The sequence below is a fragment of the Mytilus californianus genome, unplaced genomic scaffold, assembly GCF_021869535.1.
Source record: "Mytilus californianus isolate M0D057914Y unplaced genomic scaffold, xbMytCali1.0.p SCAF_12, whole genome shotgun sequence".
NCBI classification, from domain to species: Eukaryota; Metazoa; Mollusca; class Bivalvia; order Mytilida; family Mytilidae; genus Mytilus; species Mytilus californianus.
The window spans coordinates 54,268,218-54,290,435 of record NW_026262604.1 but is presented as its reverse complement, the minus strand read 5'-3'; the positions used below and the strand labels follow the sequence as shown (position 1 = coordinate 54,290,435).

The 22,218-nt window shown below is 30.8% G+C and overlaps 1 protein-coding gene across 1 annotated transcript; it reads left to right on the top strand.

Moving 5' to 3' along the window:
* Positions 1-609: 609 nt before the first annotated feature.
* LOC127721136 (uncharacterized) lies at positions 610-13,732 on the top strand. Its single transcript, XM_052227811.1, has 6 exons — positions 610-676; positions 1,261-1,299; positions 6,843-6,881; positions 10,174-10,218; positions 10,970-11,054; positions 11,762-13,732. Exons 1-6 carry the CDS (start codon positions 610-612, stop codon positions 12,237-12,239), a joined length of 753 nt encoding a protein of 250 aa, XP_052083771.1. The 3' UTR covers positions 12,240-13,732.
* Positions 13,733-22,218: the final 8,486 nt, after the last annotated feature.

Genomic DNA, 22,218 nt, shown 5'->3' with positions numbered 1-22,218 from the left:
CCTGGTTTAATTATGTATCGAGTTCTAACACAAACGTTATTGGGTGATTACATTTTCGATCTGCAAAGGAGGTTTTGTGCATTATATTCTACATATGCAATTTCAGGGACTAACTGAAGTCTATCATACCCCTCGTTTCATTTATTAAAATTAAAAATGGCAGATTCTCCGATCTATTTTACCAGTTATATAAGTGATTCTCTGTTTCAAGGCCGATGTCGCTAAACAAAATATGTGTATAGGGTTTCACGGAATAAATTATCACAGTATGACATCAATTTTTGATTTCTTATTCATTAAATGTACCGTATTTTTTGTGTTTTTGTGCAATGAAATACACAAACTTTCATATTTTATGTTGTGTTTAGCGAAATGTTTCAACTTTACATTATTGCGATTAATCATGTTTCTCCGTATAAATGAACAGATTCAAAACTATCTTATATCCAGCATATTTTTTCACAAAAAAAATTCGATGCAAAATGGTCCTAAATTATACTAAAATAAAAATGACCTACGAGTATTTTTTTTTGGTAAGATGTTTAGCTGCTGACCTTTGTGCAGCATTGCAATGTACAGTATCAATCAGTGAAATTGCACATATGTTTTATGTTTATAATATCATTGTTTTTTTCAGTTGTCTTACCAGTTGATGGCAGAAGTACGGAATCTCATGGTAGATTAATTTAATAATTTAATGTTTGGCCAATAAAACCTCTTCATATTGGTTCTTAGTTTATGGTTTGTTCGTTTATTTATGGGTTTTTTTCCGTAATAGTTTTTTGCGTTTTATCCATACTTTTTATGTGTAAGCTTTCTGTCTTTTTAAAACATAAGCACAATGCTGTACTGGACAGACATCTCTATTTTTTACCATATCTTAAAGCTTTGTTGTTATCTGAATTGTGAGCTATTTAAAGATTGACACTTTGGATTCATTTACTTTCGTTGGGACTAATTTTCGCGAATTTGTATTTTCATGGATATTTGATATCGTAGTTTTGCCGAAAACTTCGTTGTACATTTGAATTTTTGGTTTAAATTGCATAATTGAATTGTTATACACGAAATGTCAATAATACGTATGAAAAACCTTTCTGAATCCAGACAATATTACAATTTCAATGTGGTATGTGAAGTTAGACTCCATTAGGGTAAACACCAATTCCACCACGTGATGAGTTTGATATCCAACACAAACGAAACATGTCTTTAAATTCTACATATGTTTTATGTGTTGAATATCATTATTATTTTCAGTTTTCAAACCAGTTAATGACAGAAGGACAACATCTCATGGTAGGTTCATTTATTGATTGAATGTTTGTCCAACTAAATCCAGAAATTTGTTTTATTTTGTGAAGTTCTGCTTATATGCTAATTTGTTTTGTTTGCTAAATGTTGCACTTGCATTGAAATATAACATCTTTTTATATTTGTAAAATGATTTATTTCAAATGGCTATAGCATACCTGGCAGTGATACAAGTATTGAATCCCCTGGTAGGTACATTTTTGAGGTCTCCCCATCTTTCTGTGGAAGGATTTTAAGAATTTGTTCATATAATGGGGTATCTCAACCTATCTGGTTTAAAAACCTTTTGATTTTTTTCTGTTTATCAGTTTTTTTGACTGCCGCAAACTTATCTTGCGTATACTTTTTGTGTCTTAATATATCGAAAAGATATTTGATATATGACAGCAAACAGTTGTTTTGCGGGCATATATGGTTTATAACAAATTTCCTTAAATTTCTTTTAATGTTTCTTTATATACATAGCTCTTTACGTGTTTCGGTACTAATACATCGTTGGCTTTAAAATATACGGCTGTAAACGTTCCTATTAAAGGTTAATCCATCAAAGTGCTTCAGACGCTAACAAATTATGTTTGGCATATTTTTTATGTCACTTTTGGTCATACAACTCATAACGTGCTTGGGTACCTAAACATTTACGCATCTCAACTGTTTAGATTAAAGCATTCCTGATACAGAAAAGCGCTTCGGACGCACGATATTTAAAAAAGTGTTATTTTCATCTTTTTAAATCTGTACTTGCTAAACAGAAAATTCGCTCAAAGTGAAAATATAAGAAAAAAAACATATAAACCTTTGTAAAACTATTAATTCCTAAATTCAGTCCAAATTAATGTAAATGGTCTAATCCACGGTTCGTTTCAACTTATCAACATACCTGACAACAAAAAACTCGTAAATTTCTAAGACTTCCACCAACTGTCAAGACGTTTACATTATATATAAACACTTTATTAACTAAAGATTATTTCGTTATTTTCTTGTATTTCATTGATGGGTGTAATCCATATTCATCAAAGATAGACAAAAATTATCATATATACTATACAATGTTTACCATATTTGTTTATGAAGTAAAATGACCTATTATACTGTATTTGATGGGTCTGTGTACTGGGTACAGAAAGAAGGGATCAGGGAGTAGTTGCATATATTTCAATTGAGATGAAGAGTTGTGACCAACAAAGCTGAAAACCTGATGTTTAGAAAGCCAATTTCCTAGACTTATATTTCATACCATACTTGAATATGTACTGAACTCTTGCACATTGTTAAACAACATCATGTATATGGTGTTGTATTTCCAGTATCTTATGTGAGTCATCATTGATTTGGCGGCCATATTGGATTTTTTTTCGTGGCTTCATAACCAAAAATATTTATTAGCATCATAACTCATACTGTGCAAAGATTCATGCTTTTATCATAAAGTGATACATTATGCCAACATATGGGACTTAGCTGCTGGACTAACCCATCCCACGAAAAAGGCTAAAACAAACGTATATTCGTTGTTCCAAAATAATTAAAATATAAACACTTATTGACAATTTGATGTCTATGAATACTAATTGTAATAACTTAATATATTTGCGGTATTTGAATCTTTTGTGGTTAGAATATTAGAAAGATTTTACCCTATTTCGTTTTTTATTCAAATATTATTTTAATCATTAATTTGATGGTTACCATTTTATAGAACACTGCTTGTCATGGTTTGAAAAATACATAAAATTACATCATTACAAATTCAATCCCAATTTATATTCTTGTAAGTGTCTATAAATTAAACAAATCTTTTTTATTTTTAGAAATTTACCTGTGATAATATGAACTGACGTTGATCCATTTATGTTACGCTCAGTTTATATTTCGTTTGTGGTGGCCTGGTGTGCTGTCGTATATTCATGGGAGGTGTCCGTTGTTCTTGTGCGGTTTACATGACATGTTGTAATGTACTATTATATTATTTATTAATGTATTTCTCTGTGCTGAGTGTTCTTGCGTTTGTTTGTACAGCATTCCTGTCACGCAGTGTTGTCATTTTAACATTGCCATATAAACGGGAGTTTTTGCTTGCGATAAAACCAGGTTCAACCCACAATTTTGTCTTAAAATGTCCTGTACCAAGACAGGAATATGGCAGTTGTTATCCTACAGTCCGTTTCAATGTATGTTGGTGTTTGCTTTTGTTGTAGGTCAGTGTTTCTGTTGTTCTGTTGTTTTCCCTATATAGTTGATGTGTTCCCTCAGTTTTAGTTTGTTATCCGGATTTGTTTTTGCTTAATCTAATTGAACAGCGGTATACTACTGTTGCCTTTATTTACCCTTTCTAATGAACAGCAACACTTTGTAATTTTGATGGTGTTTAACCTTAAGTAATGGAACATATTACCCCTACCCCAACATATTTTAACACAAAACTATGAATTTAACACCATTATTTATTCGACTTAAAATTACCTGGTAAAAATCAGTAGTATTCATATACAACATATGTTTATTCAACCATCTAAAATGATTTATACCATTTATGTACTATTATATTATTTATTTATGTGTTTCTCTGTCCTGTCTCTGTCAACGATATACTACCGTTGCCTTTATTTATGTTGCTTCAGTTTTGAAAATGAGGAAACTTTTAGTTTTATAGATTCTCCAGACTGTATAAAGTTTATTATTTTTATACTTTTGAAAGGTAACATTGAAGATTTGGCCATATTGCATGCAACAATGTATTTGACATCTTCTGAACCCCAGAGAGCTATCATGTTCTTGTACAATTCATTACGGCAATATAAAATATTACTCCTACCCTTTGCAAATTTGAACAGAAACATACAAATTCGACTAATGAAGGATAAAATCACATATCTAGATAATGTGTTGGTTCAAATTACAGTACTCGCATCTAAATGAAACACATGCATTATCATTACTCTAGACTATTTACACTTATTTTCTTTAAAACAAACAATTTCTGATTTTTCAAATATCTCAGATATTTCAAAATGTGTCATTTTTATCCGTCTGAACTCGAAATACTTATGTTATTCCGAAAATAATAATTTCTTAGATGAAAATATGATTTTGATGTCTCATAAGCATAGGACATCAAGTTATATGTGAATCGAAATATTTTTAAAACGGAAAATATTACCCCAACAGCATACAATTGGAGCAAAAATATAAAAATAAATAATCGAAAATGGCTTGAAATCATTAAAACTTAATTTCAAATTCATTCAAATTTCTTTCATTTAAATCAAATACCTATATTTAAAGTATCCAATATTGTTCAACTACATTTATGTAACGGCAAAATTTTAAAGAAAGACCATTTCAATTTTTTTCAAAATTTTCAGATTATCCAAAATTTTGCCTGTTCACTTTTCCGAGAATTAAATGCATTTGTTAACATAGAATATGATGGTATCAATGAATCATTAATGTATTGGAGTGCTATAAAACACGATTTTTTTTTATTAATTCTGCAGGTTAAATCACAACGAAATTGAAAATAATACCCTACCTCAAAAGTTTGATGATTTATACATGCATGTATATGTTTGGGACTGGGCTATTATATTTCATGTGACTTTAGACACTCTGCACTTAGACTACTTAGAATATATGGATTCAATATAAATGCTAATAATTTGATCAAATTATTGTTAAGTTGTGTAAATTTAAGCCATGACTAGTCCTATTTTTGTATTTTTGCTCAAATTTAATTTCTCTGTTTACAAAATAAACTTTAAATCTTCTAAACCAAATTATTGTTTCATTGTGTGTATTTAGCCTTTGGATAATTTATAACCTTTTTTTGCTCAGATTTTGCATGAGTAAGGGTAATATTTTTCATTTTTAATACATTTTTATATTATCAAATAAGATATCGCTGGGGTTTGAAAAAAGTATGTTTTATTTCTGCACATGGGAAACCCAGAAGTTTTGGATACAACATAATTATATATTTTGATGTTGACAGGATGAATATGAGCATATTAAGAAAGTCATAGTTACTAACTCTTTTTGCAAGGTTATACTTCGGTTGAAGTATTTAAGTTGTTAATCTGTGAAGTTTCTAATTGAAAAGTTTGAAAGATAGTGATACTATTGTCGATTATTGTGCAAAATACATCAAATCACAATAGTGTGTTACATTTATGGTTATATTCACAAGTGACAGAACTGTTTTGGCATTTTTGACAATTTTACATGGGGGTAGGAGTATATTTTAGTATATATTTCAATTGTGAGAATAATTGTAAAACACTGAAGTTACAAAACCTGATAATATTCAAAGAGCTAATACTCAAGGCTTTCGTTTGATACGATACTTGAATATGTACCGAACTCTTGGTATGTGTATGGTGTTACAATCTCAGTACCTTATCTCGGCCATCTGTTGTTATATATGGCTTTATATCCAAAAATGTTCATTAGTCATGTTAGTATCATTTTAACAATACGTGCAAAGATTTATGCTTTTACCATAAAATGATCAATTATGCAAAAAAAAAATGACTTAGCTGCTGGACTATTTGCCTTTAATAAATAAAAATGGCCGGGTAATTTATTTTATTAATTATATAGTGTATTCTCAGTTCTATGTTGATAAACAATAGATTAATCGCTTTTTAAGAAATACCCTATCACATTATTTGTTTACGTTTTACTGATTTGTTCATTAAATGAATCTTTTTTTTTTACTATAGTGTAATGAAATATACAATGGATTATGTCTGTGGTTGTGTCTAGGACAATGTTACAGGTTTACTATTAAGGCGGTCAATTTTGTTATTACCCTACTAGCAATGGACAGATTCAAACGTATCAATTATTCTGTCTTTTATGCAGAAGAATATGTATATCATCAAACAAGAAGTGAAATTTCACATATATTTTATGTCTTCAGGTGGATCATCGGTATATGTTTCCTCAGATAGAATTTTCTTATACTTTGACAAAATGAAGATTTTACCATGCTTGTTTTCAAAAATATCATGAAATATATGGGTCACCGTGCTATTTTGCAAGCTACAAATCGTGCAAAATTGCCAAAATTTCCATAGATTGTTCATGAAAAAACACATTTTTGTGAATAAAAGGAAATCTATGAGATAGAATTTTTAAATAAAATATGAGATAGTATTTATAATATGCTTTAAGAAAATACATATAAAAAATGATGTCACCGAACTTATTTTCTTGCTACAAGTAAACAATGAAAATTTCACTATCATTCCAGTATCAATGTTGTACTATGAGAGCTATCTCCCCTTAAATGGCTATGTTGAAAAATTGATTCAACAAAACTCAAATATTTGTTTAAACATTTCGGATCATGCAATACATCACTTATTTTTCTTTATACAAATAAACAGTCTTAGGCATAAATTACAAATCTGTCTCAAAATTTGCAGATTTAGGCAAATAACTAGATCGATTGCGTACTGCTATGATACAAGCCTAGATGGCGGTATACAGTGAATCTAACTTAAAAATCATTGTTATTTCAGGTGGCATACCAGTTGATGACAGAAGTACGAAATCTCATGGTAGGTTAATTTTCCAATAATTTTGTTTGCTTTGCGTTATGTTCTGTAATGTTCTGCTATGCTAATTGCTTGTTATTTCTGTGTGTGATTCTCCTCCGAAACAAAAAAGTTTTCAACAAAAATATATACTTTTAGTTGTTCGTTACATCCTAAGGTCAATCTGGACAGAAGCGATCTATGAAATATGACATATGAAATGAGTTTAATTATAATGTTATCGAAATTATTGAACCAATGCATGATTAAATACTAAATTAAGTACTCTTTGCGCGTTTTTTTTTAACATTTATTACGATTCTATAACGTATTATCGACAAGTAATATTTCATTCAGTGACTGTTGATCGCAAGCTAATTACCTTTCGGTTTGTTGCCGAAGTTTACCTGATCTTGACATTAATAAACAATCAACACAGAGCATATGGAGTGCGTGCACAATAAGTGGATTGATAGAGCCACGACATTTTTTTTTGTACTTTCCATGCGTTCCCATTTGTTAATGAAACTGTTCATTAACAGTTGTTAAATGTTTTTGGTATATTAAATTTGTTATTTAAAAACCAGTTATTACTTTTTACCTTCCAGTGCACGTTTTATTACATTCTTTCATCACGGTTTTCTCCTCGCACTTGCGATATGTACGATGGCAGACATTCTAACGAGAGATCTCGTAGTTAAAGTCACTGCATACGGAACAAATATCGGCGAGTAAGAGTACAGGAAGAAAATAATTGAATAGCAATACATGTATGAAGATTTTAATAATACCAAGGTAATAATATTAAAGTTCACGTACACTTGTTTTATAGTAAAACGTCAGGTATATAAAACATATTCAACTTTTAGTGAAAACATTTTGTTAACGTTGGCTTGTGCTGAAAAATTCAACATATCTATAATTGCATAGTCAAGCGCACTGATTCTAGGAAGTTAAGTAGTACAAAAACAGGTACTTCTTATCTGAGAAACCCAAAAAATATACGGTCCTGTTTGTATTTGATATATTTTTTTTTATAAATAAAATATATTTTTAACAAGGGTTCTTAAGTAACCTCAAGTATTTAAAGTCATAGGATAATTCTAATCTGAAAATAAAGTTGAATACGTGTAAACCTGAATGGCAAAGTTTAACTATAAAACACGTGTAAATTGATTTTTTTTCAAAGAACATTCTTTGTCTTATGAAAATTTCAGAAATGAACTGCTATTAAATTCTCCCGTACTCTAGTTCGTCGATAGCTTTTCGGTTTGCGGTGAGCTAAACCACGAGACCTCTCGTCGGTACTTCGACAACCGCACAGCGCAAGTGCGAAGGGAAACCAATTATGAAAACAGTAAACAAACGTTAATGTCAGATAGTGTTAATTGATTTTGAAATAAAACAAATAATGTCTATAATCATTAAACAACTGCAGCGTTATGACAAAGACAAAACTACAAATGAAAATGCATGGAAAAATAAAAAAAAAAAACACCGCTCTATTGCATGTCTATTATCTTACTTAATTGTAACGTGCTCCATGATTATGTGTTTATTGTTCATAAAATTCATATTCAGCAAAATTTGGCAATATATCCGAAAGTTATTTAGCAAGCCAGTTTTTCACAGAATGACAAAGTTTTGCCGATTATACGTTATAGATTCGGAATAAATATCAAACATCGTGCATAGAAGACTTAGTTCAGTATATCTACATGCATTGGTTCAATATTTTCCTTAACATAATAATTTTAAGAAAGTCGTTTCATATGACTTAAACTTTTATATACTTTTTTTTACAATTTTTTAATAATCATTTCAAATCAAGCAATGTACCTCCCTGTTGCAAATCTCTGTTTGCATGGCTTGCTTTGATATATCCTTAATAAAGTTCATTTCAACTTTAAGTATCAACAATTAATTGTGATTTCTCAAGTGCAAAGACCTTCAATACCTCTCAACGGTTTTGTTTTAATTGATCAACAAACGAGTCTTTGTTTCTTGCTACTTTTTGTGCGTTTGTTCTTGTTGATTTATCCTTTGTCAACATTAAGCCCTTGTATAAAAATTAACCAATACTGAACTGGACAATTGGTCAAAGATTAGTTTATGTTGACACTAAAAGATTCACCAACTTTAAGTAGCCACATATGTAAAAGGGTCAATCCAGGCATATCTTATATCGTAGAAAAGTAGTAGGTATTACTATGTTCAAAGATTACTTTAACCCCGTCATATATGCAAGTCCCTGTGCTAAGACAATAACCTCATCAATGTTTTATTATATCTTAAAGCTTTTTGGTATCTGAAGAATGTTTACAGTATTGTTGATTACTTATTCATTAAATGTACCTTATTTGCTGTATTGTTGTGCAGTGAAATTCACAAAATATTAATTTGAATATAATATATATATTTTAGGTTGCGTTTAGCAAAATGCTTCAGGTTTACATTTTGGCATTCAATTTGGTTTCACAAAAAATCTTTCGATGAAAATGATCCTAAATTGTACTAAAATAATAATGACTTACGAGGGTTTTTTTTAAGATGTTGTGAGATAATAGTCGCATGCAGCATGCAGCATCGCTATGTACATTATCAAACAATGAAATTGCAAAATAAATATGTTTTATGTTTATAATATCATTGTTATTTGAGTTTTCAAACCAGTTGATAACAGAAGTACGGAATCTCATGGTAGGTTGATTTGATAATAAAATGTTTGGTCCAAAAAACCTCTTCATACTGTTTTTGTTTGTTTATGGTTTTTTTTAAGGGATTTTCCGTTATAGTTTTTGCGTATTATCCGTACTTTTAATGTGTTAGCTTTTCGTCTTTTTAAAACATAACCACAATGCTGCACTGGATAGAAATCTCTTCAATTTTTTGTTCATATCTTAAAGCTTTTGTTGTTAACTGAATAGTTTTCAGTGGATTACTGATCTTTGATAGGTCTCATTTTCATTGATAATACAAGATTCGGTAATCTTAAGAATCCAATTCGTGTAAATAATTCATGCATTCGAAAACGTTTTATTTCTCAGTCCAGAAACTCATACAAATCCAATGTGGTATGTTACGTATGACTTTGTTAGGGTAAACACAATTCCACCACGTGATGAGTATACTTGTTGTCAGAAGGACAAAATATCATGGTAGATTAATTTAGTGATTATATATTTGTCCAAATAACTCCTAAAATTTTGTTTTGTTAAATGAGTTTTTTTTTTTTTGCTTTTTTTGCTTGTGCTTGTTAAGTATTTCACTTACAGTAAAATATATCATTTTATATTTTTGAGATATCTTTTTTCAGGTGGCTATAGCATACCAGGCCATGACAGAAATGTGAAATCCAATGGTAGGCAAATTTGTGAGATTGTTCCATATTTGTTTAGAATGACCTTAAGAATTTGTCCTGGTTTGAAACAAATTTTCTTACATTCTCTCGATACTGATTAAAAAAATAACCAAGAAAAAAAAAGTTTCAACGCCCTCAAGTAATGATTACCTTAGATAAATGTAGCTATGCTTTAAATTCCCCTTTTGTCATATTTCTCTTTGCACGTTACGGTACTTATTCATCATTCAAGTTTTCTACTTTAAAAGTCGATGTGAAGATTAAACCAGTATAAACACATATTTACTATTTTGAACCATTGTTTATTGTGTAAATCAGTGAAACTTGTTCCAACATTGATTTCTGTTCATTTAAAAAAAAACCAGATTTATTAAAAACAAATAAAAGGTAAACACAGGTTCTTAGATAAATTTACATAATAACAATTTGATTTCCCTATACAGTACGAAACTGCATACATTTAAGTCTTGCATATGGTACGATAATGCACACATATAATTCTTCCATATAGTACGATAAGACACACATATAATTCTTTCATGTAGTACGAAATGTCATGCTTATTATCTTAAACATGGCACACATATAACTGTTTCATATGACAAGGTCATGGTAAGGAACAGTTTTGATACAAAATGGATGTTACAAATGGTTATGATACGAAAAGACTATAATTGATTTAAACCTTTGGATACCGTATTATTTAATATTTACTTATATGTTCATATGTATTTTGACGTTATTTTTATAGGTATTCCGACCTATGCTTTTATTGTTGGAGGAAGAGTAGGCGTGTTACTCATCATATGCATTATTGTTGGAGTTGTTGTACTAAGGTATGATCGAGTCAAACGTATTTCTCTGTGTGGTACAGATTTTGACAATATTTTAAAGTCAGCAGATAGGTTATCAGTGAATTTAAAATAATAATGAAACGTAAAACAACTTTAAGTACGACAATTTAGACAAGACTGCATCGAATATTTGTTTACTTAATGTTCAAATGCAAACATGCGATATATGTCCAGAATGGGAACAAATGCGCAATACATATAATAGTGTAATCAGTAAAGGCCCGGAGAAAGAAAAGTATTTTTTTTTACCACAACTTACAAACATAGCGATAATATATATTATTTCATCTTTTTAACTAACCAAAGTATTGAAGAAAAGCAGACTAATAAACTATGTGTTTTTTTTTAATTTTACTTGTTTGACAAAGATAGATAAACTGACAAAACTACATAGCTCGAGACATTTAAACCAAACGTAAACGCATTTTTTTTCTTTTTATATCTTGGTGTATATTATATCAGTAATCGATATTCTTTTGGTTGTATTTATTAAACAAATTACATTTCTTCAAACTTTTTGAAATAAAAGAGCGGGAAAATCAATAGTAGCTAACGTTACCTCCATTTTCTTCATTTTTAAGACTTGCAGTAAAAAGTAAAACAAAATATAATGCACGTAACTAAATGAAATGTTTCGCTTAAACATACATTACACTCGAATATAATAAGATTTAATTTTCCGTTTGTAGGAGACGCAACTGTAGTGACTGGCGCAATGCACAGAGGACAAACAAGAACAAGGTGATTACAAAATTAAACCCAACTTGTGATATTACTAAAAGACAAAGAGAACCAGAGAATTACGAACAATCTTACTTCATGAATTCACCTGATGCCATATATCTTGCAACATCACATGACATTAATTTAGACAACAGGACAGATGATAATTTGCATTCCCATGACGTTAAACTATGCCATGCACAAAAACGGAGTATCCTGACAAATGATGGTGTAATAAAGGAAGACTCAACTACGTATTCACATCTTCGGAATACTATGGATGATTCAGACGTCATGTATGATCACACAGTACACAATACTGTTCATGACACCTGCGATGGTGATTACGGCGTTATACGCATAAGAATTACAGATGATGACTACGATGTATCTGGGAACTATCGTCAGTCACTAAACAACAAGACAGACCCTGTTTACAACTAAAAATGAAGACGTCCGATTCATTTTTATGATTTATGACTCAAATGACTTATTCTAATAAGTACAAACTTGTTTTAATATCTTATATTGGTTATTGGTTTAATATGTGTGTATGTAGGTGTTTTGGGTGTTATTAGCGCGCGACAAAAAAGAAAATTGCACATTAGACGATTCTGTTAAAGTTATATATTTCAAACCAAGATATCATCCCATTGTATATACATTCTGTGTTTATAACATTTTTTTAACTGTACTAAGAAATCACCGCTGTCATTTAGATGTAGTATACTCGCCTAATGTTTGAGTTGTCAAAACAATAACCTGTTTGATCAACCCAAAGGAAGAAAATGCATACAAGGTTGAAACAGTTAGAATATAAACCAAAGGTAAGATAAGAGTATTCATAATGACCAGATGTGGTGAAATGTCGTTTTTGTTTAGTTTTTAGGTTTAACATTGTGATCACGTTAACATTCAATTTATCGTATTAATTATCGTGTAAAAGAAGGTATATTGATATGTTTGTCACATGTAATTGCTGAACACGAAGAACCTCATAAGAATATTATTTTTAAATATAAAGGTAAATAAAATTTTCAAATATTTCTCGTACAAAAACAGTTTTAGACGATATTTCGCATCTTAACTTCTATGTTATTACCGAAGAACTTCATTGACATTTAAACATGGGTTAGCAAGGGCTTCCATCATAAATATGTAATACTTTCTTCGGTTAGAATGGTTATTTCAGACGATGGTCTAACTCTCTCTTGATTATTACATGTCTTCCCTAAAACACTGTCAATTTCAATTATAATTTTGCCTTTTTCAATTAAGTCGTCAAAACGTTTGGGAGCTTGAATGTGCAGGATTTTTATAGTGCGTTTTGAATTACAACATAAGATCTGAATAGGTGAACGTGGGAGGTGTGTGCTTGTATAACTTGATTATCATTATTTTGTACCAAGTTTGGCTGTCTAGAGTGTGTTGTTCTTTGAATTTTGTCTTTGTATGCAAATAATTTCTATGAACATGCACTTAGTTTAGAAAAAATGATAATCTAGTTATAAAAATATAAAAACAAAACGCTGCTGTTCTTATTGTGTCAACTGCAGCGCAGTCTGTTTTCATTTTTTGATAACCAAACATTTCTAATTTAAGATCAGGCATAATTAATAAGACCCAAAGTTTTATTGAATCAAAGGATTTTTGATAACCTGACGTGTGAACAAGAAAGAAAAAGATTTTCGAAATGTTTACAAAATTCATAAATGTTGAGTTGGCATTTGTGTTTCGATGCAAGTGGTTTTTTTTTAAATCTAGTTTTGGTATGTATGATGATGCAATCAGTAATCATCTATAATTCTAGGACGTAGACACTCTGCAATTTCGGTTGCATACTCATACTATTTTAACCTTATGTCAACATGTGTGTTAATGATGACTGCTGTATATAATATTCATTGTAAATATTTTTAATAAACTATTTCATTTTATTAAGTATAATGTCATTTTTCAAAGATGCTGATGTCTATATGTCATATAAATACAAGGATATGGTATGGTTGCAAATAGAGCAACTACTCATCAAGGTCCATATGACATTGATGAAAGTTATGTGTGTAAAAGGGTTAGAACATTTGTAAGAAATAAGGATATGTGGTCTGATTGTCAATAAGATAACTATTAAAAACTACAAAACGAAATCTTACACAATGAGCAGAACACATATCGTACAGTTATCTATAATTGGCCCGACATGGAAAAAAAAACCAGTTCTAAATAAAAACTAACTGCCTGATTTACAACTATTAAATAAAAAATAACCGATGCAGATGAACCATTTGTTTTGTGAATTCAGAAGTGCAAAAATATGGATCTTACTATATTTTTTGCAAGTTACATCAATAAATATAGTGATAACAATAAAACAAATCTATAAAAGGATAATTAACACACTCCCGTGCACATGATTATAACATTTCTTATAGTTGTGGCCAGTTATCTATTTCTCGCATGCAGATATATTTCTTCTATCACACAGCTAGGAGTGTGATACGAAAAGTAATAAGAAAGAAGTGTTTAAGTTTCTTGGCTTATCCAACATCATGAGACACTATTACGACATTTTCATTGGCTCTTCGTTAGGTCATTGATGAATTTCAAAGATTAAGACAATGAACATTTCGCCCATGGCAACGGTGATATATGATTTTTTCAGTAATATACAAAACACTCATACTTTTCATATGAAAATCTTCTTTTTATCTAACTCTATTACATTCTTATGCATACAAATAAATTAAAATGTCTGATGCTAAAGTTTGATATCTGAACAAAACATCTCACGTTATACCGGTATGCTAGTGCAAGGGACTAGATCAACAATCAGCGGAATAATTTTGAATTTAAGACAATGAGAATGTTAACCATAAGATGTCTAATAACTCGTGAGAATTGGATATCGCTTGATATCAATTGTCGTTATTTAATTTGAACAGTAATAATTTACTAGCAAAAGGCTCGATTATTATTATATTGAAATTAAATATTTCTAGTTGATATCAAGCGATATCCCATTCTCACTCGTTATGAAACTCGTTAGAATTAGCTGTTCTATGGAAACAATACATTGGAACCGGTGATGATGATACTAAATCCCATTGCAAAAAAACATTGACAAATTTTCAACCTGAGCTGGTGCAAAATATTTCATTATACATTCGAGATCGAGAAATTAACATTTTACATGAAACTGCCACATGTTTTACCAGAACATGTGTCAATCGGTTCCGGGTTCAATTAACTGTGAAATCAGGATCAAAACATTAATGTTATTAGTTCACTTTATAGAGATAATGTGTACGAAGTGTCATATTAACGTGACCACAATTTGCTGGTATACAATCTGTAACATCATCTAGATTATTACTGTCACCTAAAATGATAAATTATTTTTATTTATAAAAACGATGGTATAGTTTACTGCATGTTCATCAATGTACAATAATATGCAGCAAAAACGTTTTGCATTTGTTTTTATTCTATCGATACGACATTCAATTGTAACTCTTAAAAAAACTAGTAGGTACCTGTTATGCTGGGTTTTATGTTCCAATAAGGTTCAGCATAACAAGAAAAAGAGAACAGTCTTTAGAGATCGCCTGACCAAAATTTGATTCATAACTTAATCTGACATGATATTCCATACTAATATCATCATCTAGTATATTTCTGATACCTATTTCTTGAATTTAATGCATACCTAGTGTACTGTACTTTTGACGAGAGTCAATTAAATGTAGACAAAAAATAGATATATGCAAATACAAGAACGATACTTATTAAGTATAGTGAATGGGTTTATCAACATGATCTAGTAAAGGGATATAGGTTTCATCACAACCATGAAATCGAAGACAAAAAACAATGTAACAATGTTATAGTCAAATACATTTCTACTAGAATGTTAGTTTTCTCGTTTGAATTGTTTAACATTTGTCACTGCGGGGCCTTTTTAACTTTCTATACGGAAAGAGTTTTGTTCATTGTTGAAGGTCTTATGGTGACTTATAGATGTTAGTTCTATGTCATCTGGTCCCTGATGGAGAGTTGTCCCATGGTTTTCTTATTTTTATTTTGATAATTGCCTAACCGTAAAGACTTGGTGGAATTTTATCATCTAAAATGCATAATAATTAACATTAGACCCGAGGATTTCTATTTTGAAAGGCAAATCTTAAATATCGTACTTTAATAGGGAGGGACATAATTTTATTTCTCATTTTTTACAAGGAGCGAAATGAACTACGCCTTCATTTGTTTACATTTGTCTTATGCCTTTATTGTTCTGTGAATTTTGTTATAATTTAATGTCTATAAATAACTGTTTGAGAGAAGCAAACTATACCAAAAGGATATTCAAACTTATTAATCGAAATCAAACATACAATGCCATGTCATAAAACGAAAAACGGTGAACAGACAAACAACAGATAACAAAATACAACAATGAAAACTAAAGAATGAGCAACACAAACCCAACTAAAATCCGGGGTTAACGTCTAAGCCTAGAAAACGAATCAATGGTCCGCACTATAAAAATGGCAAAGTACTTATTCAATATCGTGTTAGTCATTATAAGAAAAAAAGCATGCATGATTATACCATTAGGATTATAAATATTGCGTCAAGTATGACTGTAAACTCTCAAATGACAAACTAGATAACTTTCAAAATCAAATGCGAGCCTCCATTCATTAATCCCAGCAAGAGTGTTAGGCTTGTAATACTTGATCCAAGCATACTGGAGCTACTGCTTAATATCTTAAAAAGGCCTTGTATTTTTCTGACGGCCAGAGACCAATAACTCTAAAATGACGTATTGAATTTTGTTTTTAAGTCAAACGGTGAAATGTGTTCACGAATTTCTACAATAAGTGCCCAGTTAATGAATGAAGGCAAACTAAAGTTATGGTACAACATGTGAAAAAATATTTAAAGCTGACAATTAAAAAAGTAAAACAAAAACATCTAACTCCAAGGCAAATACCAAAAGGATAAGACCATAAAAACTGACAAAATCAAACGCTATCAGTCAGCGGATATCATGTAACACTGGAACAAAAAACAAATAAATTTTTTAAAAAATAAATAAACGGAGCTTCCTTTTATCAATCCCAACGATAATGTGTTTTTCTAAGGAAATCAATTCTGGCAAAACCGAAAGGGAGATTTCTTCCGTCAATATTAAAGGTGTGTTTACATTACATGATTAAAGCATATTATCGAAAGAACTGACGAACGGACAAACGGACAATGATATACCATAATATGTCCCGTCTGCGACGGTCATATTAGAAAAAATAATCCATTAAGAGGTCAACGAGTGGCCTTTTACAATAGACGATAGTGAAGGCATAACATGTCGGATAAAACCATTTGTTGGTGGAAATATGAAAACCAACTACTTTCCTTTGAGATTTGTGATGTGGTGTGCTTTTTATTTGTCTTTGTATATTTCAACCTTTACTATTTAGTCCATTTTTGGTATATACTTTTGGCGTGGCTAGGTATTTAAACATCCCGCCATTGTATTATTGTGCTATGGTCATTTTTGTGCTTTACTCTGTGCTGAGTGTTCTTGCGTTTGTTTGTACTGTATTCCTGTCACGTAATGTTGTCATTTTAGCAATATTGTTTAACATTGCCATATAGGCGGGAGGTTTGGCTAGCCATAAAACTTGGTTCAACCCACCATTTTTTCTCAAAATGTCCTGTACCAAGTCAGGAATATGGCAGTTGTTATCAAATAGTCCGTTTCTATTGATGTTGGCATTTGTTTTTTGTTGCAGTTCAGTGTTTCTGTTCATGACTTTTGAACAGCGGTATACTACTGTTGCCATTCTTTGTACTCTTGTCTTTCAGTTTTGCTGATGTACTTTGTTTATAGAGTGTCATTTTGTTTTCATTGTTTAAATAGTTATTTGTTTTTATAGTGCTTAAGATTATAACACAATGTTGACTGCTGTACCCCAATTTTTGACATTTTTAACTACTATATCTGTTTGTTTTGCTCACACATTGTTTTCAAAACCGTGGAATTATATATGACTGTCATACAAAAAAGTTAAACAACAAAAATACCAAACTCAAAGCAAAATTTAAAACGGAAAATCCCTTATCAAATTAAAAATCTATAGGTGACAAAACATGTTAATTGTTGTCGGCATGATGCTTTATAAATAGGTTCCCTATAACATTTTTCGTTGGGTAACTGCTGACAGTTTACCATGTGAAAATTCTGAGAAGCCAAAAATAATGCGGAATGTATAAATACGTAACAATGTCAGATCTTAACAAGAAAGTTAAATATTATACAGAAAACGAATGAAAAACAACTGCCATATTCCTGACTTGATACAGGCATTATATATTGTGACCTATAATGGTTTACTTTTTACATTTTGACTTGGATGGAGAGTAGTCTCATTGGCACTCATTGGCACTCATACCACATCTTCTTATATCTATTTCCTAATGTAAAAGGTGGATTAAACCTGGTTTTATAGCTAGCTAAACCTCTCACGTGTATGAAAGTCGCATATAATTCCTATATATAAATAAGAAGATGAGACATGGGTGCCAATGAGACAACTCTCCATCTAAGTCACAATGTATAACATGTTAACAATTATAGTTCGAAGAACGGCCTTCAACACGGATCCTTGGCTCATACCGAACAGCAAGCTATAAAGGGCCCCAAAATGATAAGTGTAAAACAAAACAGGAAAACCAACGGTCTAATCCATATGAAAAACGAGAAACGAGAAACGAGAAACACCTATGAACCACACCAACAAACGACAAACACTGAACAACAGGCTCCTGACTTAGTACAGGTGCATACAAATGCAGCAAGTTTAAACGTTTTAACAGACGCCAATCTTCACCCTAACATGGGACAGAAGTGTAACATTACAACAGAAAAAGACGCACTATTAAATAGCAATTGAAAACGCTTAACTCGATCAAAAAGACATTTAAACAAAAACAAGTAAACATAAACTGAAACGTATAAGTTTGATCTATGACACAATATAAATACAATATTAAAACGTAGGTGTCTATATAACGTAGGAACAGTGTCAAAAAGACAACTCTAAACTGAGCCAAAATGGCGTAAAAAAAACAACGTACAAACGTAAATTTTAATATAATAATTTTGTTGTTAAGAGTACGGAAGTAAACATTTTTTACAAAATTAATAAATTTGTTGTTCAGAATACGAGTACAGAAGTGAAAATTTATCGTCATATTAAATACTTATCATAGGTGGTACATATTAAGAATAGTGAGACGAGAAATAACACAAGATAATTAAACAATGAATTACAGAAATGCATTACAAATTGTGTCAACAGGTCAAATTAACATGAAAGCACGATTTGAGAGTACTCGCAGTTTCTGAAAGCTAGTTAAAAGCCAAAAACAATTAACAATAAAAAATCATGCATCAGAGACTAAAATCAATAAAAACACATCCCAGGGATTTAGTGTTTTAACGCCATGGACAGTCACGGAAGACATGACTTGTGCAATTCCAAAATAAAAATATCAACAGGCAGTAGGATCGTTAGGATTTAACATTATAATAAATATGTATCATGTTATATACAGAGAAAGCAATCTCTAACTAGAAAACAAACGTGGATGTGTATTTAAAAATCCCCAAAACCATTCGAACAGAATACAAATTTAGTTATGTTTTAATTTTTAGATAACAAAATCGATGTAAGTGCCAATGCTATACATGTATAAAATTGAGAATGGAAATGGGGAATATGTCAAAAAGACAACAACCCGACCAAAGAGCAGACAACAGCCGAAGGCCACCAATGGGTCTTCAACTCAGCGAGAAAATCCCTCACCCGGAGGTGGTTCTCAGCTGGCCCCTAAATAAAATTGTATACTAGTTCAGTGAAAATGGACGTCACACTTAACTCCAAAACATATAAATGAACTAAAATTAAAAAACATACAAGACTAACAAAGGCCAGAGACTCCTGACTTGGGACAGGCGCAAAAATGCGGCGGGGTTAAACATGTTTTGTGAGATCTCAACCCTCCCCCTGTAATACAAGTGAGAGGTTTAGCTAGCTTTAACACCAGGTTTAATACACCATTTTCTACCTAAGGAAATATTAGTTATTTTACTTTTCTTCCTCCTATTTACATTTGGTACTAACGTTGATTAAGTGTTTATGGCAAACACAAACTTGGCCTTAATTAAATGTCTAAAAGGGTATTTTGTTTATGTTAAGTGAAAATCGAATTGTTAACAACAAAAAACACACACACACTATTTTAAACAACACAAAAAGGCACACAAAATAGAATTACGCAAAATTAAAACCTAAAAAAAAAACAAAAGAAACAAACAAACTAAAACACACACAAAATCAGAAATAAATCTCTAATGTATGTTCGACAGTTTTGCACTGATTTATATTTAGGTACAAGTGATCAATATGCTGGAGTTTCTTATTGACAACATATTTTTGGAATTTGGAGGTAGACCTTTTCAACAAATTGTCGGCATTCCTATGGGAACGACCTCTGCGCCTCTCCTTGCCGATCTCTTCTTATTTTCAGATGAATCGGGGTTCCTTTAGACACTTGTCAAAAACAAGAAGATAAAAGAAGCAAGATTATTTAATTTCGCATTCAGATATATTGATGAAGTTCTTTCCATTAACAATCAAAATTTTTCTGATTGGGTTAAACTAACATATCCTTTAGAACTAAAAATTAAAAAACAAAAACAAAAACAACAGACACGGCTTCCTCCGTCTTATATTCATACTTATAACTCAAATTTGACATAAATGGCCATCTCAGTGTAAGAATCTTTGAAAAACGAGACGCTTTTAATTTTGAAATTATACATTTCCCCACCTTAGCAGCCATATACGAACTTCACCTGCATCAGCTCGCAGCTGCTACTTATACTCTATAAAACGGTACCAGCGTCTGAGCAGAAAGTTAATGAACAAGGGTTATGTCAAAGAACGTCTCGTCCTTTTCTAAAAAAAAACGTTCATAGAAAGATACCAAGACCTTGTTGACAAATATTTCGTATCAACTTCACAAATAATACATAATGGTCTTGAAGTATAGATTTTAGGTACTGATATTGTTTATTATGCTAATTACGTGTAAAAGTGTTCTTTTTATTTGAATTTGTATTTTTTTTTAACCTTTACTGTTTAGTCTATTTTTGGTAATATAATTTTGGTGTGGCGCGGTATTTATACATCCCACCAATGAGTTTTTGTGCTATGGTAATTTTTTTTGTATTATTGTCTTTATTTTTTCTTATGTACTTTGTCTATAGAGTGTATATATGCCATTTTTTTTTCTTTGTTGTAATAGTTATTTGTGTTTATAATGATTAGGATTATAAAACAATGTTGACTGCTGTACCCCCTTTTGTTACAATTTTTACTATTATGTCTGTTTGATTTGCTCACACATTGTTGCCAATTGTCATTGCTGCAATTCTATGCGACTGTCATACAAGTAAGAGGTTTAGCTAGCTCTAAACCCAGGTTCAATCCACCATTTTCTAAAAACGGAAATGCCTGTACCAAGTCAGAAATAGGACAATCTTTTCCATGCGTTTGATATGTTTTAGCTTTTGAATTTGCAATTTGATAAAGAACTTTCCGTTTTTAATTTTTATTTGGAATTCGGTATTTTTTGATATTTTACCTTTTACCTACCATGATGTTCCATACTTGTGTCATCACCTGGTATGTCATAGCTACCTGTTATACATATATTCAAAATATAAACAATATTATATATATATCACTACAATCATAATTATTATACTTAACAGCAAACATCTTTGTTAAACAAAACAAAAACTGAAAACGGAACTATAAAACAAGTCGACTCATCTGGAGTTCTTTTGACAAACATTTAATTTATGATTTGTTTTTCGTTTATTCTTGTAAGCACATAGTAGGCTGTTGTATTTTTCGCTGAATTGTTTGACATGTGTAATGCCATGAATGTTTATAGCTTTCTATACGGGTCGGTTTTCCTAATTGGTGAAGGCCATACAGTGATATGTAATTGTTTCTGTGTGTTGGAAAGTTGTATCACTGGAAATCATACCTCTTCCTGTTTGATATAAAGATATAAAAAGCATCAGTAAAGTTAATGATTCCAGTCATCCAAATTAACATGGATTTAAGATTTTTTGGAGACTGTAGAACATACTACTTTTCCACCAGATAAGTCATGTCCAATTGATATCTCTTATCTGTATTGCTACGAAAGTTTATAAATCTCTTGAGACTTGAGATATACTGTATATAAACTAATATTTAAATAGATTTCAAATGATCAAATAGACATTTAAAAAGAAGCAGAAAAAAAACAAACACAAAAATAAAAACAAAGCTAAAAAAAA